Source organism: Cryptococcus depauperatus, chromosome 4, assembly GCF_001720195.1.
Source record: "Cryptococcus depauperatus CBS 7841 chromosome 4, complete sequence".
Taxonomy (NCBI): Eukaryota; Fungi; Basidiomycota; class Tremellomycetes; order Tremellales; family Cryptococcaceae; genus Cryptococcus; species Cryptococcus depauperatus.
In genome coordinates, this window is record NC_089471.1 from 1,411,349 (window position 1) to 1,432,166 (window position 20,818).

General features: G+C 44.6%; 9 protein-coding genes across 9 annotated transcripts; 5 read left to right on the top strand and 4 right to left on the bottom strand.

The window, feature by feature from the left end:
• Nucleotides 1–66: 66 nt before the first annotated feature.
• On the bottom strand, nt 67–1,709 carry L203_103878 (cysteine desulfurase IscS; the record flags this gene model as incomplete). Its single annotated transcript, XM_066213268.1, has 4 exons — nt 67–73; nt 121–374; nt 425–1,446; nt 1,508–1,709. The coding sequence occupies 4 exons, from the start codon at nt 1,707–1,709 to the stop codon at nt 67–69; spliced, it is 1,485 nt and encodes a 494-aa protein (XP_066069365.1).
• Nucleotides 1,710–2,103: 394 nt separating this feature from the next.
• Nucleotides 2,104–4,288, top strand: L203_103879 (uncharacterized protein; the record flags this gene model as incomplete). The annotated part of the gene is made up of 4 exons (XM_066213269.1): nt 2,104–2,316; nt 2,364–2,543; nt 2,601–2,782; nt 2,830–4,288. 4 exons carry the CDS (start codon nt 2,104–2,106, stop codon nt 4,286–4,288), a joined length of 2,034 nt encoding a protein of 677 aa, XP_066069366.1.
• A 612-nt stretch (nt 4,289–4,900) lies between these two features.
• On the bottom strand, nt 4,901–6,702 carry L203_103880 (uncharacterized protein; the record flags this gene model as incomplete). Its single annotated transcript, XM_066213270.1, has 5 exons — nt 4,901–5,594; nt 5,647–6,018; nt 6,201–6,357; nt 6,402–6,478; nt 6,524–6,702. The coding sequence occupies 5 exons, from the start codon at nt 6,700–6,702 to the stop codon at nt 4,901–4,903; spliced, it is 1,479 nt and encodes a 492-aa protein (XP_066069367.1).
• An 88-nt stretch (nt 6,703–6,790) lies between these two features.
• Nucleotides 6,791–8,646, top strand: L203_103881 (uncharacterized protein; the record flags this gene model as incomplete). Its single annotated transcript, XM_066213271.1, has 7 exons — nt 6,791–6,809; nt 6,857–7,041; nt 7,096–7,212; nt 7,257–7,424; nt 7,477–7,970; nt 8,021–8,128; nt 8,184–8,646. 7 exons carry the CDS (start codon nt 6,791–6,793, stop codon nt 8,644–8,646), a joined length of 1,554 nt encoding a protein of 517 aa, XP_066069368.1.
• A 199-nt stretch (nt 8,647–8,845) lies between these two features.
• On the bottom strand, nt 8,846–11,790 carry L203_103882 (uncharacterized protein; the record flags this gene model as incomplete). Its single annotated transcript, XM_066213272.1, has 7 exons — nt 8,846–8,947; nt 9,000–9,562; nt 9,608–11,134; nt 11,181–11,293; nt 11,343–11,401; nt 11,446–11,707; nt 11,777–11,790. 7 exons carry the CDS (start codon nt 11,788–11,790, stop codon nt 8,846–8,848), a joined length of 2,640 nt encoding a protein of 879 aa, XP_066069369.1.
• Nucleotides 11,791–12,033: 243 nt separating this feature from the next.
• On the top strand, nt 12,034–13,383 carry L203_103883 (uncharacterized protein; the record flags this gene model as incomplete). The annotated part of the gene is made up of 4 exons (XM_066213273.1): nt 12,034–12,046; nt 12,169–12,602; nt 12,661–12,874; nt 12,929–13,383. The coding sequence occupies 4 exons, from the start codon at nt 12,034–12,036 to the stop codon at nt 13,381–13,383; spliced, it is 1,116 nt and encodes a 371-aa protein (XP_066069370.1).
• A 93-nt stretch (nt 13,384–13,476) lies between these two features.
• On the bottom strand, nt 13,477–14,684 carry L203_103884 (uncharacterized protein; the record flags this gene model as incomplete). Its single annotated transcript, XM_066213274.1, has 6 exons — nt 13,477–13,740; nt 13,794–14,003; nt 14,060–14,139; nt 14,191–14,332; nt 14,387–14,587; nt 14,640–14,684. The coding sequence occupies 6 exons, from the start codon at nt 14,682–14,684 to the stop codon at nt 13,477–13,479; spliced, it is 942 nt and encodes a 313-aa protein (XP_066069371.1).
• A 210-nt stretch (nt 14,685–14,894) lies between these two features.
• Nucleotides 14,895–16,657, top strand: L203_103885 (serine-tRNA ligase; the record flags this gene model as incomplete). The annotated part of the gene is made up of 8 exons (XM_066213275.1): nt 14,895–14,913; nt 14,990–15,103; nt 15,153–15,385; nt 15,436–15,878; nt 15,928–16,027; nt 16,080–16,299; nt 16,345–16,481; nt 16,541–16,657. The coding sequence occupies 8 exons, from the start codon at nt 14,895–14,897 to the stop codon at nt 16,655–16,657; spliced, it is 1,383 nt and encodes a 460-aa protein (XP_066069372.1).
• A 1,807-nt stretch (nt 16,658–18,464) lies between these two features.
• Nucleotides 18,465–19,525, top strand: L203_103886 (uncharacterized protein; the record flags this gene model as incomplete). The annotated part of the gene is made up of 6 exons (XM_066213276.1): nt 18,465–18,555; nt 18,618–18,720; nt 18,811–18,934; nt 18,984–19,125; nt 19,179–19,436; nt 19,491–19,525. 6 exons carry the CDS (start codon nt 18,465–18,467, stop codon nt 19,523–19,525), a joined length of 753 nt encoding a protein of 250 aa, XP_066069373.1.
• Between the last annotated feature and the right edge of the window lie 1,293 nt (nt 19,526–20,818).

Sequence of the window (20,818 nt, forward strand, 5' to 3'; positions counted from 1 at the left end):
CGGTACAAAACAGATGCTCCCAGCCATACAAACCACTCAAACTGATAGATTACGTTTTTACATTATCTAATGCCTATATCCTTGTTAGCTTTATCCGGATCAACATTGACAATTACTCACTGGCTCCACTCAATCTTGCTGATATCTATGCCCTCCTGTACCATCTCCCATAAAGGACTCATGTCTCTCAATCTAGCGACGACTGCCACAATCCTATCTACTACCAAATCAATCTCCTCTTCTGTTGTGAATCGACCGATACCAAATCGAAGGGAAGAATGAGCCATGTCTTCGGCCGCGCCAAGGGCACGGAGTACATAAGATGGTTCGAGGGATGCCGAGGTACACGCTGATCCCGACGAGAGAGCAATGTCCTGCATTAGAGCATTAGAGTGGTCGTGTGGCAACACATTCAAAAACTCACCTTGAGAGCCATCAAGAGCGATTCGCCCTCGACGTATGCAAAAGACAAGTTGACGCAACCAGGATAACCACTCACATCACCATTTCTCACAACGTGTTCTACCTTGCTTGTGATGCCATCGATTAATCTCTCTGATAACTGCTTTACTCTAACGTGATCTGCAGCCATCTCTTGACTGGCTATTCTACATGCTTCACCCAAACCAGCGACAAGAGGTGCAGGGACGGTCCCTGATCGAAGACCACGTTCTTGGCCACCACCATGGATAAGCGGTTCCAATCGGACTCGAGGACGCCTTCTTACGTAGGCTGCACCAACGCCCTTGGGGCCATAGATTTTATGACCAGAGATCGACATAGCATCAATACCCATGGCATCAACGTCAATGGGGATCTTGCCGATAGCCTGAGCAGCATCCGTGTGAAAAAAAGGTTTGGTGACGCCATTCTCCTTAGCCCATACCTTGATAGTTTGAGAAATCTCGGCAATGGGCTGAATGACACCAATTTCATTATTGACAGTCATAATCGATACCAAGGATGTCTCTGGACGGAGGGCATCACGAAGATCGCTAAGAGAGATCAGGCCGTTGGGCAGGACGGGAAGGTAAGTAATTTCAAAGCCTTGGGTAGAAAGCCATCGGCAAGAATCAAGAACACACTTGTGTTCGGTTTGAGTGGTAATGATGTGATTTTTTTTTGTCTGGTGGAACTTGGCAATGCCTTTGATCAACATGTTGTTACTCTCGGTAGCTCCGCTTGTAAACACAATATCTTTGGGCTGAGCGCCCACAAGGCTGGCAACCTCCTTCCTGGCCTCGTCCACAGCAGTTTCGGCTTCCCACCCATAGGCGTGAGTTCTAGAATGGGGGTTGCCAAACTGCTCGGTAAAGAGGGGAAGCATCTTGTCCAGCACGCGAGGGTCTGTTGGTGTGGTAGCTTGCATATCAAGATAGATGGGTCTGCCTTGAGACTTGGGAGCAACCTTAGCAGCCACCGAATTGAGCTTGAACCCAAACATTTCTGTACGTGATACAACACTTTGTCAGCAACCATATCGCCACTCCTCAAAAGATCAAATTACCCTGCCCCGAAACATCTCGACTCGCAATGCTATCCGCTGCGCCGTTATCTGCAGGATCCTCCTTCACATGATCTACAGAGATGTTGGACACGGTGGCGCGAACCGGGTAAGTAGGGGTGACCAGCGTCCGGCGAGGTAGCTTAGTTGCTGACGTCGTGACCGACCTGAGAGGAACTGAGCGAAACAGCCTCGTGTTGTACATCTTGCTCAAAAGAATAATAAAAAAGCAAAATGAAATCCAAAAGCAAGATTATATATTTTCTGTCCTTCGAATTCATGACAGGTCATTACAAAAAAATACTTCCGTTTTTTTTGGGTAGCCCAAAATCGTTCCCTAAATCTTGCTTCTAATTTTAGTCCCGAATTCCAAGATCCACACGTCTGTTGACTTTGTCGAGAAAACTTGAATCTTGTGTTTATCTTTCCATCTTGTTATTTATATATATATTAATCTCTTCTACCACCACATTCCCTTCTCAACAACAAAAGCCAAGTACGAATAGGCAAAACTAACAGCGTTAGAAAAGCCTTATAAACCCGTAAAAAACCCTTTGATAGGATTAGCGCACGAACCACCAACCTCTCCCAGCGTCGCCATGGAGAGCCACCGGCGTTCTCGTGTTCGAAGATTTTCTGCCGTCGCTAGATATGTTCTGTGGCCGGACAGGAGAGCCACTCGCAAGGCCACTCGCATGGCCAGCAACAATCACGACAAGAGGTTCTATGCCAGTTTGAACCAGTACAGTCCCGAGCAACTGAGCAGTATGGAGGCGGCGTCAAAGGCGAGCGCAGCAGCAGCGTCATCAATGGTGAGTGTCCTGAGGGGAGTGAGAAGCAGAGGATTGACTAGTCGTAGTTGGCGGCAGCGGCGACAACCCATCGTCAGGCTGCCCAAGCTGTCACTCACGTTACAACCCAAATACCTGTGGTAATGACACCGGCGGTTGCCGCCTCCAGTACCTCTAATGCGGTCAACAGCAATGGGGATGGGAAAACGCTCTCGACGGTACCATTGTCAAATGTGGCTCCACAGGCGGTGAGTTCCGCTGATTCAGGTTTGGTGGTAGGGATATGGGTGCTGATGGTGAGAAAGCCGAGTGCGTCGTCATTAAGCTCGGCAATTAGCAACTCAACTCCAGTGAGAGATATATCAAACGTTGTATCCTCTGCAGCTCCGTCAACCCCAGCACGAGAGCATACGAGCTCGTCGGTCATTACCTCTTCAACCATCACTGGCACCTCTGCTGCTCTTTCCAAGTCTTCCGACCGCTCTACGTAGGTTCTATGCGGTGAAATAAATTACAGGTTAACATAGATTATAGCTTGGCGACTGGCGCCGTCATCGGTATCGTCTTTGCTGTCGTGGTGGGCATCGTCGTGATTGGCTCATTTTTCGGTTGGCTTTACCGCAAATATAATGCTCGCTCTTACAATAAGAAAGCACCGTGGTCCAAGATTGACGATGATATCACCCCTTTTAACCACGAGAAGCCTGGCTATACAGATGTCTATGGCAACACTGCTACTCCTGTAATGACTTCTGGTAGAGGTCATTCTGACATGCCTCGTCAATATACCATGTACGACACGGCCAGCAATCACGCCGGTGTTGGCGCCGGCGGCTCTGATCCGTTGTGTAACCCATTCGACCCTGCTCCTCCTTCTGCTCTTGCCTATACTTCTGGTGTCGATCCTCAAAGTGGACATGTCAGTGCTGAATCGCCTTTGCCCCATATGTACGACACCCAGTATGCTCATTCGCACCAAGCTGAGCCCTATTCCCCTTATTCCTACGAAGTATACTCTGCTGGTTCTGATAATACACGTCAACTGGTTGGTCCTGTATCTCATTCAAATGAGAATGGTCAGTTTGTAAATATGCCTTCGCCTGTTCCGCTGGGTCGACCTGCTCAGCCCAACGAGTCTGATTTAAGGGATTTAAATTTGTATGGAGATGATCCTCAGATGGCTGGCCTTGCTATTAGCCGGGATTCGCCTTCAGTCGAAACTTTTGCTCAAGCTCAACAAACCGTTTCGGCCACCAAACCTTTGAGATATGACCCTTCAGGGTCTACCAATCGAGTCTCGCAAACATTCGATCCTCTGGTCCCTTCCGACTTTTCAAGAGCCGTTAAGTCTCCTATTGATCCTACTCCTCTGCCTTCCTTGCCTATGCCCACACTCGAGCCCATGTCGCCTTTTACATCCACCTTTGAACTATCCAACAGTAACAATAGGCCTCTCGACATGTATGTGAACGAGAATGCTGAGCAAGAAGAGATGCTGCTCAAGCAGATGTATGGAGAAGTCGCAAAAAGCGCTGGCATTGATGAGCCTAAGACGCCGTACACCCCTCGTATGAAAGCATCTGAGTCTACTTCTGGTAACGCTCTGAGTAATTCATCTCCTATGTCCTTTGCCACTAGTGCTGTACCCAGGCTTCCTGATTTGGCTCTTCATCCTCCCAAGCCTTATCAACATGGTCAGCCCCTCTCTCCTTTGTCTGAGGTTCCCACTCCAAAATCGTCAAGCGAAATTGGAAACGCCCTACTTAACCCGTTTGAAAACCCAGCCTTGACGATTCCACAGGCTGCTCATACGCGAGCCGCGCCATCAACCCCAATTGGGACACCGAGTAGTACTGGCGCAACGACCTATTCTCCCAATGTCAATGGAGGATTCAACTCGATTGTACCTCCCAATAGTCCTGGAAATGTTCCCAGTAGTGTCAATTGGTCGCCAAGGAGATGGGAGGGAGATAGCGTGTATGGAGGGATCTAAATGTCGAAGCTGTGTCGATATGCGTATCCTATAAGGGCGTTTGTCATCTGTCAAACTAGGCTCAAAATTTCTATTCTTTTCGACCAGCTAGTATCAATTGCGTATTCTGGCTGCTCATTTTTCCCACTAACTTTTTTATTCTAAAGACGCGGGCGTCTTACTCTATCTATTCCATTCTATTTGATTATTTGTTCTTTGTGGAATGACTTACACGTCTTTACGTACAAGGCTAATGCATATGCGTACATGCCCTTCAGACCCTCAATCTTACATACCTTGTTTCTTGGCTTTACTTCTTTCGTAGTCAACTTTAGGCAACGATTTACAATTTACACAATGTAAAAGTTACAAAAAGCAAGTCCAACAAACATTAATTTGGTATCGAGAAGAACAATAGAAGTCAAATACAGCCCCAAATGAAATATTAATACAGTACATCAAAGCCAAGTTCAACGTTTACAAGAGACAGCCCAGAATAGATACTAAATTCTCAACAAGATGCAGGTCAATCGTACTTTCGGTATGGCACTTGGGCTGGTAAACTTGAGGGCAGAAACCAACTTTAGTTGAGATCGCCTTCTCTATACACATTTGAATTCTTCACGCGCACTCCTAAGTTTTTAGCTTTTTACCCTTATCGGATGCAAGACCCTTCATTCCTGCCGTGAGAGCGCTGCTCGGCCCGGGAGTAGTACTCTCACTTCTTCCTCTTCTTCTTTCCCTCTTTCCTCTCCTCTCTTCTTCATCTAACCCTTCACCACCATCCGCTTCCAAGATAGATTGACTGGCGGCCGAAGAAACATCAAGACTGGGGTCGGGCTTTGGCGTCCGATCTCGACGAGCTTCTTCTGCCTTGGCATTGAGAAGTATTCGTGCAGGTGTTTGACGAGGTTTGAATCCTCCAACTTTCATACGCGTCATTGAAGTTTGCATGTCCAAAGGATTAAGACCCGAAAACTCTCCGGGGGCCGAAATGGCAAGTCTTTCTGACCTGGGTGTCGTAGCCATAGGTGTGGGAAGAGGACGGGCCAGTCCGCGGATGGGAATGGTGGAGATTTCGTTAGAGGCGGCGGAAAAGTTATTTCGCTCTCGGAATGGATGGCGACGAGCTTTACGACTGTGCGGTTTCTGTTTGGTGGTCGATGGAGCTGGGAGCTTTGGGATATTCTCGAAAGAGGAAGGCGAGACGGAAGCTGTTATGGAAGAAGGGAGGGCAGATGTCTCAATTGAACGTTCGCTGATGATAGATTGAGACACAGGAACGTGACGGCACCAACAAGTAAGAAAGAGTATTCGTTTTTGTCTCCTACATAATAAAAATGAGATGACCCATTGATTCAAACATAACAAGGACATACTTGTTGTAGAAGAAATAGTTGGCGCTCCATAGCAGACCGCTTGCCTTTCTGCTTCTATTCCATTCCTCATTAAACGTCTTACCATTGTATACGAATGCAGGTGATTTGATCCTGTCTGTCCTTTTGCCTTCCTCTTCAATTTCCATCTCAATGTCCAGGTCCATACCGGTACCCCAGGTTGTCTCGCTATCGCCTACCTTATCCTCATCAACCAATATAAAGTCCTCGTCCTCCTCTTCGAAGTAGCCATCATCCGATTCCTCCATTTCCGCTTCACCAGGATCCATGTGTGGATCATACTCTGGTTCCGGAAACCACGAGTAGACCTCGCAATCATCCATCTGCACAACATCATTCAGGACTCGATAAAGGCTAACGCCATTGAGATTAGGTGACGAGCCGACCGAAAAACTTGCTGAAGAAGTGAACGACGTCGGAGCGGAGATGTGTGAGCAAGAATGAAAAAGAGGCGACGACTGGGGCGAACGTGAATGGAACGGGGCAAGAAAGAGACTTTCAACAACGTCAACGGCCTTCCAGTCCCATTCACTTACGGAGCAGCTCCTGCTCCTGCAGACCCTAAAAGACTTCCACTCAAATAAGCCAGCACTTGTGCAGCCGACGGCTCTCTTGTAAAATGATCTGGCCGCAGAGACGTAAAGTCATGGTCTGGAAAGGCCGAGTTGAGGGTGGATACAAGCAAAAAATGGGCTTTGCTATGATGAGTATTAGAAAGGAGCGCCGTCAGCACACACACCGAGACTCCTTCTCGTCGAGCCTCCCAAAGCAAGAAGCAAGCCCAGCAGCTCTCATCTCGGGGGAAAAACTCATCCTGTCCACTGTCAGCGGTGTGCATCACTGCCAGTCGGTCACTCACTCATCCATACCTTCTTGTTCACTGATATAGGCTTCCTCCCTTTCTTTGAATGCCCGCTTTTCTCTTCCCACTGGCTTGACGCTGTATGCTTCAAGCTTGAGCTGCACCTGAGGGTCACCGACTCTGTCTGAGAGTGATTCCGAAAGTTGATTCAGTATAGGAAAATCGAGATATTTCATTTTTTGATATTCCGATAAAAAAGATGTAAAAGAATAAAATGTAAACAATTGTAATTTACTTTTTCTTCTTTTTCATCTTGTTACCGCTATGGACATTGACGATTTAGGTAAATATTTCACAACACATTAGGATTTCAATAACTGACATGCATAGCCATCGACAACAGTTATGCTCTCGGCGGAGAAGATGATAGTAGAGAGCGAGCACAGAATGCAGCCATCATCGAAGAGCTCGAACGCAAGAAACGGCTGCGAAAGATGGCCGTTCCTACGGACGATAAAAAAGTCAGAGACAGGCTCAGAGCCTATGGTCACCCGGTGACCCTCTTTGGCGAAGGAGTAAGCGTCGTTGGGTGGATGCAGGAGTAATTGGAGAGCTGACAAGATTTCCAGCCAGGAGACAGGCGAGATCGTTTAAAATATGTCCAGGAGCAAATACAGCAAATCAGAGGGGATTTGGGTATCATGATGAACGACTCATCCGACGAAAGTAGTGACGAAGACGAAGAGGTATGGTTTGGCCGTCGTGTTTGGTGACTGACTCTTGTTGGCAGGGAGAGTTTTATACGGAAGGCCCAGACGAATTACTCAACGCCCGGCGCAAGATGGCAAAGTATTCACTATCAAAAGCCAAGGCAAGAATAGCCAGGCAGCGCAGAGAGTATGCTTTCCCGCTGGGCAAGGTGGTCAATCTTCGGAAAGAGGCTTTTAAAGAGCTTAAAGTGGGGTTTTTTTTTTGTTGAAAATGTTGAATCTGTCTAACACATGGGCAAGACATTTAACAATCTTGGTTCTCAATTTGGCGATGACCGTCCGCTTTCGACTATACGGTTCTCTCCAAACTCCCAATATCTGCTTACGACTTCGTGGACGGGCGACTCCAAAGTTTGGGACTTGCCCAATCTCAATCCGGTTGTTACCCGGCGTGGCCATGTAGACAAGATAGGAGGTGCTGCTTGGCACCCTTTTGCAACTGTCGGAGGGAGCGACGATGGCGTATGTTTTGCGACGGGCGGAGGAGAAGGAGATGTTAAGCTCTGGTCGCTTGCAGGGAGCGATAAGCCATTGGCGAGCCTCTCGGGACATTCGAATCGAGTAGGAAGATTGGCTTTTCATCCATCTGGGTCCTACTTGGCTTCTGCGGGCTTTGATGGAACGTGGAGACTCTGGGATGTGCAGACCCATAAAGAATTGATGATTCAAGAAGGTCACAGTAAGGAAGTGTATGCGTTGGGATACCAGGATGACGGAGCCTTGATTGCTTCTGGGTGAGCCTATTCCGATTAGTGAGATGATGTATAATGACAGGAAACTGTAGTGGTTTCGATGCTATAGGGAGAGTTTGGGATCTACGTACAGGTCGAACAGCTATGATTCTCGATGGACACGTCAAAGAGATTCTAGCAATGGATTTTGCTCCGAATGGGTAAGCTTTTTCTGCCATCATAAAAGGACAACCTAACCAATTCTCGTTCGCATAGGTATCAAATAGCAACAGGCTCGGGCGATGATACTGTTCGCATCTGGGATTTGAGAGCTCTTAAAACCCAATACATCATCCCTGCTCATAAATCTTCCGTCTCCGACGTCCGGTTCTTTCGCTCTGGTGCTGAGCTGCCTCCTGTGGGGATACAAGGCTTACCTCTCCGTAGTAACACAGGTGTGAGCGATAACAGCGGCGAGGCTATGGATGTCGATCAAAGCCACGACTTGTCTGATAAACAAAAAGAGGAGAATCTTTCCAAGTCAGGCATTTTCCTCGTTACAGCCGGGTTTGATTGCAACGTCCGGATATGGTCTGCCGACGAGTGGAACATGGTACGCAATTTACCAACTGATGCAGGTAAAGTTATGAGTGCAGATGTATCGGGTGATGGTAAGTTTGTTGCCAGTGCTAGCTACAGTCGATCATTTCATCTTTTTGGAGGCGAAAACTCTCTATGAATCATAAGAGACACTAGGAAAAAAGTCATGCATTGGTTACTGTTGCTGTGGTTAACGACGACAACCTGATACACTCCATTGTTCGTACTATTATACATCTTGCAGGAATCGTAGATGAGCGGGAAAAAAGAGGAAACGAGAAACCATATCAGAACCTAAACGGCATAGGAAAATCAAGAAAAGTTCAACCTTTCTTCCGTTATGCTTGTGTATCTCTAATTTTATGAACAAAGTCGTTGATTTTAGAGAAGTCAACTGTCTGATCCTCACTTTCGACAGCAGCCACAAGGTTATCCAACATCTGCAAAGTCAGTTAGCCCTGATCTACTACCCTAATCAATTTTAAAACTTGCTCCGTCAACCCGATCCACCGGCACCTTGGAACACAAGCTGACCAGTTTTCTATATTTCATGGTCCTCTCCAGGCCCTCTCCTTCCATTTCCTTGATTCGATCTTCTAGTATTTCAGCTATTCTATCTTCCCATAGAGCCACTCTTCTTAATTTAATGAGGACGTCAACGTCATTTCGTTCCGGTAATGGATTATCTTCATCCTCGTTGGACTGAGAAGGGAATTGGAGATTTGCATATGGGCCAGATACCTCGCGAAACGCCAGAGGCGGAAGCAGATTAAGGGTCTTTTCCTCGCTTGTCTGAGTCCTCCCAGTGAATTCTTCAACTGCAAGCGTAGAGCCAGCTTGAGCAGCATCCAAGATCCGCTTGACATTTTCCGATCGTTGTTCATAGAGCAGCAAAAGATCAAGTTGTTCTTGGCATTGATGCAATTGTTGCCGTTTGTCCGCTAATGCTTTTGTCGCATGGCGGACAGAGGCTTCAGTGGCATTAAGTTTGGTCTGTTTAGCAAGCATTTCCTGAGCGAATGTCGTAGAAATATCGTCAAAAATGGTTGCCAGATCTAGATAAGATTAGCAATTTGCGATTGAGATTGATGAAAATTTACTTTTTTGAATGTCTCGACTTTTTCTTTCAGGTTTTGATGATTCAGAAACGAGATCTGCAACAACAGCATCTCCATTAGTGACTTTGAGCGCCTCAATTTCAAGACCGAAATTTTCTGGTCTCAGTCCAAGTTTGTTAGCACGAGCTTTGTCAGCGCCTGCGTCCAGTAGAAGATTGACAAGGCTCTTGTTTCCAACTCGAGCGGCTACATTGAGAGCAGTATCTCCATGAACATCCTGCACGTCGACAAGCATCTTCAGACTGATGGGTTCTAGCTCTGACGAACTAGATAAATCTGGTGGATCGGTGATAGACAAACTAACTTGCTGTTGCTCTCGGGCAACCCATTCTAGCACATTAGCCAGATAGGCCCTAGCAGAGCTTGCTCGTCCTTTAATACCAGCAATCAGCGCAATGTGATGGAGCACAGTGCGATAAGCATGATCAAGAGTGCGGATAGAGGGCGAAAGATATTGAAGCAACTGAGGAAACGAGCCGGTTTCTGCGTGATTGGAAGTGAGAACTGATCGAACCAAGGGTGTTTCGCCTGCATAGTTGCCGCGATGAATGTCGGCTCCAAGCTCTATCAATTGAGTGACGATGTCCATCTTTGCCAAAGCACAAGCCCAATGCAAAGCCGAATGTCCTTGATCATCAATGACCATATCAACATCAAAGTTGGCAGCCTGGTCAGCGCCCAGACCAAACACGCTACGAAGGTCAACTGAGCCTTCAATATTGAAAATTTGAATTAGCTTGTTTTTATTTCGGGCAGTGACAGAAGTAGGTCTAGGGCGGACAGGTTTGTGAGGGAGAAGCATTGAACTTGGTATAGGAGGCGTGTCACGAGCATCGTCCGAAGCGGTCGAATCATGATCACTGACACCTTCCTGCGTTTGTTCGTCTTGGACTTGTATACCAGCATCGCCTGCAACATAGTCACCTTGGACATCCGACTTTTGTTTCTTAGCAACATGGCTATCTCTGTAAACCAAAGAAGCTCGGTTTGTGGCATGAGGCTGACCATATTGATCAATATAAACGTCGGAAGGGTTGTATGGTAAACCCATACGATCCATATTAGCAGGAAGCGTCACACCGCTATCTCCGTTCATACTTGGCGGTATAGGATTATCTTGTTTGTCGTCGTACAAATGCGTTTGGTGATCGATATGAGAAGAAGGTAACGTATAGTAGGGCTTCGGTTGACTGGGGTATGCCATAGACGAAGGGTGTGGTGGCAAGTTCATCATTTGTTCATAGCTAGGGCCTTGTCCATATTGGGAATTATGGAAAGGAGAAAATTGATTATCCAAGGGAGAAACGAGGTATTGACCAGATGATATATTGAAAGAGTTTTTTTGTACAGCATGTTCTGCAGTTTCAGTTCGAATAGCTGGAAGAGCTGAAACGACGGATGCGGATGGCTGGAATTCAAATATAGGAGTGAGGTATGCCGCAACACCATACTGTTCCGCAAGTTCTCGTCCACGGTCAAGAGGAACCCAAGTACCCTGGTACTTTCCGTCTGAAACCTTATTAGGTCAAACCTAAGCGAAATACCAATAACCTACAGCCACCTTGAACCTTTTCGTGAATGCCCGTTAAAACCTCCTTTTCGAGAATCTTTGTACGAGCAGATTTGTGGACGCCTGCAACTTTGAGGATCTGGGTTGCATTGACCCACCTAGAAAAATGTTAGCGGTAAGATGTTACGAAAATACTAGCAGGCTGACGAATCTGAGGTACGCCTCATGACAGAGATGCCTCTGATCATTGCTTCAAAGACGGGAATCTGCTTTTCATCAGTCATGACCTCTCTATGATGCTTTCACTTACACCAGAATATACACTAGCATAAACCTTTGATTGTGCGCTTCCAATGACTGTACCGTCTGGTCCAGTAGCGTGACCTGGTGGGCCGCCCATGACGGAACCAAATACATTATCATCCGCCATGTGTTGCGACATTGGCTGTCGAAGATGAACCGGCAAAGTGTGGAGAGGCGCGGGGGTCTGTTCTGATATAGATGGAGAGAGAGACGGAAGAAGAGTGGTATGAGATGGCGTTACCGGGGGTTGAGCTGGGTTGCTACGGTGGCTGCAATTGGAATTGTTGAGCGGAAATAGACATAACGTGCCCAAAAAAGCCACGCAAGGGAGAACTCACGCCGGAGGGTCCATTGTCAGTGCAACAGTGCACTGAAGATGAATTGCGGTAGATATTGGGATTAACTGAAGATGAGAGCTGGAATAGAAATGGAATCGTAAAAGCAAACTGGAATATAAATCATAAATGAGGTTCAAGACGCGAACAAACGCGTAAAGTGGCATATTTGATCCCGAAATAATTATTACGTAAACACAACAAATATTTATATCTTTCATTCATCACTTTTCTTAAGATATCAAAAGAAATCAACAAATATGAGCTCGAAAGGTCAAAAAAGAAAAGTGCAGGCAGGAGAGGAGGAGGCTCAACAGATAACAGATAAAAACAAGCGACACAGAAAAGACAAGCGTATGTTATTACATAGACTCACTACCTCTGATACTTTACAGCTTGGGACACTGAGGATGTCGACCACTGGGCCATTCCGGAATTCAACCCTCCGCCTGTAGAACAACATAAGCCCTTTTTGGAAGAATCCTCATTCGCTTTACTCTTTCCCAAGTACCGGGAACCGTACCTTCGCTCAGTTTGGTCTACCATCACTTCTGCCCTTGAGTCTCATGCACTAGCTTGCGAACTTGATTTGGTTCAAGGCAAGATGACTGTAAAGACGACAAGAAAGACTTGGGATCCTTATATTGTGCTCAAGGGTCGGGATTCACTCAAGCTGTTAGCAAGAGGTGTCAATGCGCCGCAAGCACTAAAGGTTTTACAGGATGGCATCGCTTGTGATATCATCAAAATTGGAGGAATAGTGAGAAACAGGGAGAGATTTGTTAAAAGAAGGCAGCGTATTGTAGGGCCAAACGGAAGTACACTTAAGGTTAGTCTCTTTGCTCTTTTGTTTTGAGATACTGTGACGCTTACTATGGTTACAACAGGCAATTGAGCTTCTCACAGAGTGCTATGTTCTCGTTCAAGGCAATACTGTCTCCTGTATGGGCTCATACAAAGGCCTCAAAGAAGTGCGGCGTATAGTATTGGACTGTATGAATAATATACATCCGATCTATCGAATCAAAGAACTCATGATTAAGAGGGAGTTGGCAAAGGACCCAAAATTAGCAAATGAAAACTGGGAGAGATTTTTACCCAGTAAGTGCTATTTTTAAGTTGACCAATGATTCTTTAGCTGACTTTTTCTATAAGAATTCCAGAAAAAGCATCTCAAGACATCAGAAAAAACAGCTAAGAAGAATGCGGCTCTTGAGCGCAAGACTGAAGCAGCCTCTGCAGCTAATGCCAACCTTACTCCCTTGGGTGTTCCGGAACCCTTGGCTACTGCGCCTGTATCCAGATCTGAACCAGCATCTGTCGATACTACTGCAATGACAGAAAAGAAAAAGAAAAAGAAAACCTACACACCTTTCCCTCCACCTCAACAACCTTCTAAACTGGATTTACAATTGGCTTCGGGAGAATATTTCCTTAAACCAAAAGAGCGCGAGGCTATAGAAAAGAGGAAAAAGCTCGAGAAACAAAAAGAAGTCACAGAGGAGAAAAGAGCTGTTCGCGAAGAAGCTTTCATTGCTCCACCAGAGAAGATAAAAGAAACTATACAAGACCGAAGGAAAAAGAGAAAGATTGCCGAGGATCTCATGTAGATAATTTCACCGTTTTTTTGGGATTATGAGCTTGTTCGTGTAGGTTGGCATGACTATGAATGCATGCATACCAATACAATTTAGTAACAAACATCAGACAAAATAAGACGGAACCCCTCCCCTTCGCATCGCCGGGTTCTTTTGATCTGTATCGTTTTCCATTGCTGCTCCGTAGACCTTGAAATTAGTGCTACCGTCCTCTTTGACCTGCATGATACTGGCGGCATTACCACACCTATAGCAGTAGTTTGGTGCAGACCAGACGGTGACAAGAGCTTCATTAAACATGTGTTTATAACCTTCTTGAACAAGCTGATGTGCCCGTGCGATTAGCGACAGATTATTTATATGGTTAAACTGTCATTAGGTTATCAGTTTAAAAACTACGACAAGATCAAGACAAAATTCACCTCAGCGGTGACTCTTCCACCAAATAACCATCCCGCCCCCCTTGGACTCACACTCCAACTTTCAACTTCATCCGGATCTGACCACATCAGATCGCAAAAAGCGCCTTCATGAGGTACCTCTTGTGCTCGGGATATGGTACGTATCTGATCCAGAGTTTTGATATCAGGTGAGAGGCCTCCGTGAACGCAAAGGATTGAGGAGTCTATAACCTAGATCAACACGTCAGTGAAATCGACCGGAAAAGACACAATACAGAGGAACGCACTGCAGCGATATTTAGATGATCAAAAACACTACAACATGCTTTCCAAACTGAAGGATTCCCATATTTTTGCATACATTCATCTACAGCCTATTGTAAGCTTTGGAATATGCACACGAGTGAATGAGACTTACCGTAAAAACCATAGACTTGCGTGATTTGCCTGCTCTCATGATTTCCTCGTAATAATGTAACTTTTTCTGGATATCTAGCTTTATAAGCAAGCAGCAGGGATAACGTCTCCAGACTGTAATATCCCCTATCTACAAAATCGCCCTACAAGAGCTCTCATGGTCAGCAACACCCCATGGTAGAAATAAAGTCAGCTACCATAAAGATATAATTTGTATCTGGCACCTCTCCACCCTGTCTGAATATTTCCAGCACATCCCAAAATTGACCATGTATATCTCCACATATTGTCACAGGTGACCGCACCAAACGTACGTTGGATTCCTCTGACAAGAGCTCGCGAACACGACCACAGAGGAGTTTCATATGACGCTCTGGAAGATGCTTGCACTGGCGCAACTGGTGGCCTGTCAGCTTCTGGCTCTTGTCTTTAGCATACAAGCATGCTGACATGGGATATCCAGCTATCTGGATCTGAAGAAGTGGCAATAGGCATTTTGTCTTTCGAAAACTGGATATGAAATGTAAAAAGAAATAAATGTGGATGATTTCAATGTTATTGAAAATGTAATTGTTTTATTAACGCCAATTCTTCTTAATTACGCCCTGGGCTCGAGTTACAAATATATTCGTCCATAATATAATTTCTTTATTATTCTTATATATTATATTTTTTCAATCCTCCAGTCTACCTTTCTCTATTAAAATGATTGATCTCATTCACCGTGAGTGTCGGTCATCCAATACAGGGTCTCACAAACTAGAAGTAGGGAAATACCAGCTGATAATTGATTCAACCAGTCCAAACTGACAAGGGTGGTAACCCAGATATTGTCCGCGAGTCTCAAAAGAAGCGCGGCGCCAGCGTTGATCTCGTTGACGAGGTTATCGCTATATTTAACGAACATAAGAATGGTTAGTAGTACCTGTCATTTGCAGTAATTGACAGTGAACAACAATACAGCCAACTATGAAAAAGAAAAGGCACAACGCGAAGTGAATGTTCTTCAGAGAGAGATTAGAGAGATCAAAAAGGCTCAAGGAGATGCTTCGGAACTTATTGCAAAGAAAACTGAGTTGGACAAAAAGATTGCGGACATGGGTGTTCGTGTCACAGAGCTCATCAAAAAGAGAGACCAGAAGGCTGGACAAATTGGCAACATTGTTGATCCCCAGTGTTATGTCTCTTTAGACGAGGTGATAGAGATAAATCGAATGGCATAGCCAATGGCTAACGATGATTTCAGGTGGATAATCCAGTCATTGGCCTTTGGCACCCTGAGTCGAACCACAAAGGCAACTCTGAGCTTCTTACCGTCAATGACAAAACAGAAAATATTCTTTCGCATCATGAGGTACTCGCTCGTCTAGAAGCTTATGACACTGATCGCGGCGTTAAAGTATCTGGTCACAGAGGATTTTACCTTACCAATGATGGTGTTGATCTAAACCAAGCCTTGATCAACTATGGTCTCAACTTTTTACGTCAACGGAAATTCAAAAAGGTTCAGCCTCCGTTTATGATCAAGAAAGATGTCATGAGTGCCACTGCTCAATTGGAGGATTTTGACGAGGCGCTTTATAAAGTGTCCGGTGGCACTGATGATATGTACTTGATTGCGACCAGCGAGCAACCTATCTCTGGATTACATATGGACGAAAATCTTGACCCAAAGACTTTACCCTATAGGTATAATTTGATGCTCGCCTGTTCATGACTGTTACTGATTGACTGGTAGGTATGCAGGCTACTCTACATGCTTCAGGAAGGAGGCTGGTTCCCATGGCAGAGATACCTGGGGTATTTTTAGGGTCCACCAGTTTGAGAAGGTTGAACAAGTAAGCTTTTCTCACATATGGATATTGTGCAACCAAGCCTGATCGGTTATAGTTTATTGTTTGTGAACCCGAAAGCTCTGCCACTATGCTTGATGAAATGGTTGCCAACTCGAGAGAGTTTTATGAATCTCTTGGTATTCCTTATCGTGTTGTCGGCATTGTTTCTGGTGCACTCAACAACGCTGCCGCTATCAAATACGACTTAGAAGCTTGGTTCCCGTATCAAGGAGAGTACAAAGAGCTGGTGTCATGCTCCAACTGTACTGATTTCCGTAAGTATATTATCGCTTTTTGATTGGCAAAGTTGATGGTAGTAGAGTCGAGATCTTTGAACGTGAGACTTGGATTCAAAGAGAAAGAAAAGAAGACTGGGTTTGTTCATATGCTCAATGGCACCCTCTGTGCTACCGAAAGGGCTTTGTGTTGTATCGTGGAGAATTACCAGACCCCCGAGGTGTGTTTAAGCTATAACAGGTTTTTTGCAGGCTGTCATTCGCTCATGGTTTCTGTCAGGGACTTCGTATTCCCAAGGTTCTTCAACCTTATATGCAGGGTCGCGAGTTCTTGCCTTACACGGCGGCGTTGCCAAAAAATTCTACATCTCAGAAGGCTGTATCAGGAAAGAAATAGATCGACCTATAGCCGATGAAATAGATGTGTGGAATGGATTTTCAAATCTTATTGATGCATCAAGATCTCGTACCAACTATTCAAAGACATTTCCACATTATAAGATCTCAAAAGCTTGGAATACCGTTGATAGTGAAAAAGGATAGGTCAAAAGGACAAACCGAAGGGTTTAGGTGCAAAACAACTTGGCCAAAACTCTTGATGTTGCTCTTGACTTTTATGGCAGTGAAAATTGGTTGGCCAAAGCTGAATTGGTTCCCAGTACGTTGTTCAATCTACTTGTGGCGTAATCTTTGAATGCAGTAGGCCGCCTGAATGGCAAAACAGTTTTTATTCATACATTTGTTACACGTCTCGCAAAAGTCAACGTATCACGCCTCGCTAGCTACTGTTTAGCATCCGCTCTCATACCAAACCATCTTTGTTTCAAGTTAAAAATAGAAGCGTCAACGCCCTGGTCTGTTGAATGAGTGTTTCCTTGATTGTGGATGAACGTCCATTGTCGTTGTTGAGGTTTTTTTCGATGCAGACTGTACTGAACTTGATTTTTATGGATACTTCTACATATAGGAGAGACAACGAAGAATAAACTAATGCTTATCCAACGAAGTGACAAAGAATGGTTTCGAGGTAAGTGGGAATTCTCAAGCCACCTCGATTTTCTATTGTCTTCATTAATATAATGAAAAAAGGCTACAAATTACTCCAAGGCAAGATATTCACATTGTCTTAACAGTGCTCGCAAAACCCAAACCTATTGTATACAAACGGCGTTGTTTAGTCAATTCACCCATTGCAATCCAGCCGACCGGATCTTGCAACATCCAATGATGAACACCTTCACTACTGCCTTTGTTGCTTTGACCTCTGCGGCTCCTAGCAATTATGAGAACGACCTCAATGGGATGACTATTTGTGTCATCGCTTGAGCCAGATATCGGTAAGTGATATTGGATGATGATTGAGCATGTTATCAGTCTCTGAAGCTGACCAGCAACCCACCCAGTCTACTGTAAAACCTTACAATACAAGAATCAAACAAGCTTGATATATAATCGCAACGAACCTGGACCAGAGGTAGTGAGCTGGATAGTTGCTCAGAAGTAAAGACATGCAACTCTATACTCTATATTTTCTGATTTGTCCCAGAGGTTATGTTCATGCACAAGCCAGAAAAATAGCCATTAATACTATACGCTATTTGCATAATAGTTTTTGTAGTCGTCCTGATACCTATATATCAATACTCTCTTTGAAAACGTCTAGGATGTATATACTGTAATCTTTGTGGTTTCAAATTAGAGCACTTGGGATGGAATAAAACCATCATAAATCCTATTAACCTATTGATAACTAAAGCTGGAAATGATAAGTAATCTGCACTTGTAGATTCCAAGATTAGGATAGACATGAAAATGGCTGGGTAGTATGGTATTTTCCATCATGTCTGCCATTCCACTTTTCTTTTATCTATATTCTTCATCTCTCAAACCACTGCTTACTCTTTGCATCCGACCTGGGTACATGTATATTAATGTCAATGGTAATGTAGGACTTTTAAAATCTATGTTCAATTTGTTTTCACCATGTAATAGAACTGCAGGCATTTGAAGATAGAAATATTAATAAATTTATCTAAATTGATTAGATATTTTGTATTGTAAAGTAAAATTAATAGAAATTCCTGATATCTATCGATATGACGTGGCATTTATGAATTGATAAGGTATATCAAGGCAAGATATTCAAAGAGTTTACTTTTTTTTATTAAGAATATCATTGTAAAACATATACGACTTGAATCAAAATGGCTTTGGCAGTTGCTGAAGATAACCTCAAGGCATGGCACTCGCCAGAATCTAGGCCGGACTTTATACATGACTTGATTCACGGCGTTGGTAAGTAATCGAGACGCTTCAGTCGTTGTCAGTCAAACTTATCTATAAATGGTCACTTGTAGACCGCTATAACCCCACAAACTTGCCTTTCATGGAGGATTACCTTGCTGCACAGGTCAAGAAGGGGCAGTACGACCTGTTTGCTAATCTGGCTATCCTGAAATTGTTTGTCGGATTTTGTATATTATCAAAGTCGTCTTGGGGGCGAAGCAAACGATGGAGTGAAGAGAAAGTAGACTGAGTTTCAAACGATAGGTATCAGTTCAACCCTCATTACAGTAACCCCGATGTTATCATCAACGTACTCGTCAAAGCACTCGCATCATCTGTTTCCCGGCCAGATTTTAATCTGTGTCTGGAGATGCTTAGAGAACCTTTTGTGCGCTTTCAAGTATTTGATGGGGAACGTGATGCTCACTGTTGTGTAGTCCATCGTACAGGACAGCGAGTCTGATGACGAAACGTTTATAATCCTCATGCCTTTTCTGCAACAGCTTCATCAACTGATTCAGACGTGCCAATTTACTGCATTCTGGGACGAAATCAATGGTTCATCTCAGACTGCCAATAGTATGTATTTGTTGGCTGGAACAGATATGTGTGTCGCTGATATTGCATGATAGTTTTACGGGAACGCTTCTTGTCCCAACAAGTTTCTCCTCTCGACTCTTTTCGCCGAATATTTTCCATCTCCATTGCCTCCTGCTTCCGCCGAATTTCTGTCCACCAACTTTCACGCTGGCTCAACCTTCAAGATGGAGAAGTATCAGACTGGTGCCAAAAGGTTGAATGGACAATTGAAGGTCAGGATGTGATAATCCCTCAAAATGGCCAAAATGATGTGAAGGCTAGCATCGTCAGGGAGAGTGTATCTCTCAATCGTAAGCGTTTATTACTCTCTGAAGCTATTAGGTGGTCGCTAACGAACAATGTAGAATTGACAAAGTTGATCTCTGCTGCCGCTTATTAGATTTCTGGTGTTATCCATCAAGGAATCGCTTACTAGAGAGATAGCGTCTCTTGACGTGGTATTTGCGTCTATGAATCAAAAAACAGCGAAACATGTCTCTTTTTGCTCCATGACAATAGTGGATTATCTTTCTTTTCAAACCATGAATGCTGGAATGGCTTGAAGACTACTGACTTTGGCTGACTTATTCGTGATCAACTTCTACCAAATAATGAGAATTATACGTTGTTCCCACCGCCCTCATGGACTGGTTTGCCGTCGCAATGCACGTAACAAACGTCATTGACTGGCTAGGGCCGTTGTAATCGCCTCTAGATAGGACAACTCGATTAAACGTCACTGTTTTGGCTGAGGTGCAACTCTGGAACTTGACATTATGGAGTAGTGATGGAGTGATATTTGGACTGGTTTCCAAAAGGCCTAGGTAGTGCTGATTATCTGAGGGAGACATTTTCTTTCCTTAGGAACATTTGCGCGAACCGTTACTACATTATCCAATATCAGAAGCCGAACAGAGCTGTTCAACTTCGGATCTCTGATTCTTATTTCGTCTGCTGGCCTATCAAAGAAACACTCCATTCGTATCTTCTTGTATGCTACGGCTACGATTTTGAACGCTTCAGTAAGCTCACAATTACTATCACTTCTTCGATGCCATGGGTAATCACGGTAAAGCAGTTCCAGCCAACTGCACCACAACAGATGGTCTTCAAATAAGTCTAGGCCTGAATGGACGGAATGAAATAAACCATCAAACCACTGAAACAAAAACATGGGCGCTCAAACTTGCTGTAAACATAGAACCATGTGCTCATGCATGGCAACTCATCTGTAAGATTCGAGCAATAGTTTATAGACAAATCCTATTTCAAGCCAGAAATCTTCTTGATAGTCCATTATGGCAACACCTTTGAGAACACCAGCAGCACAATCAAACAATGCTTTTATAGCGTGAATGAAATTCGCTGTCAGTACTTGAGCAGGGCTCAACATTTCTTTCAGTTACAATATAGTTTACAAGGATCGTAAACCACGCGTGCCGGACGATGGGTTTAGATTGCTCTTTAGGTGCAGCGTTACGCAAATATATGCGCTGGAAGCGTCTTGTCCCGTCAATTTCAGCGTCATTGGTGTATACCACTGATGATCTTAGCGAAATCTCAGCTCTATACTATACTACAGTGCGAGTACGAAAACGATATGGATACTTTGGTAGTTAAGGAAGCAAAAAAGCCGTATGTGCATCGTGGCTTCTTTGCGCCTTTTTCCCTAAATCAATTCTTTTCACGAATA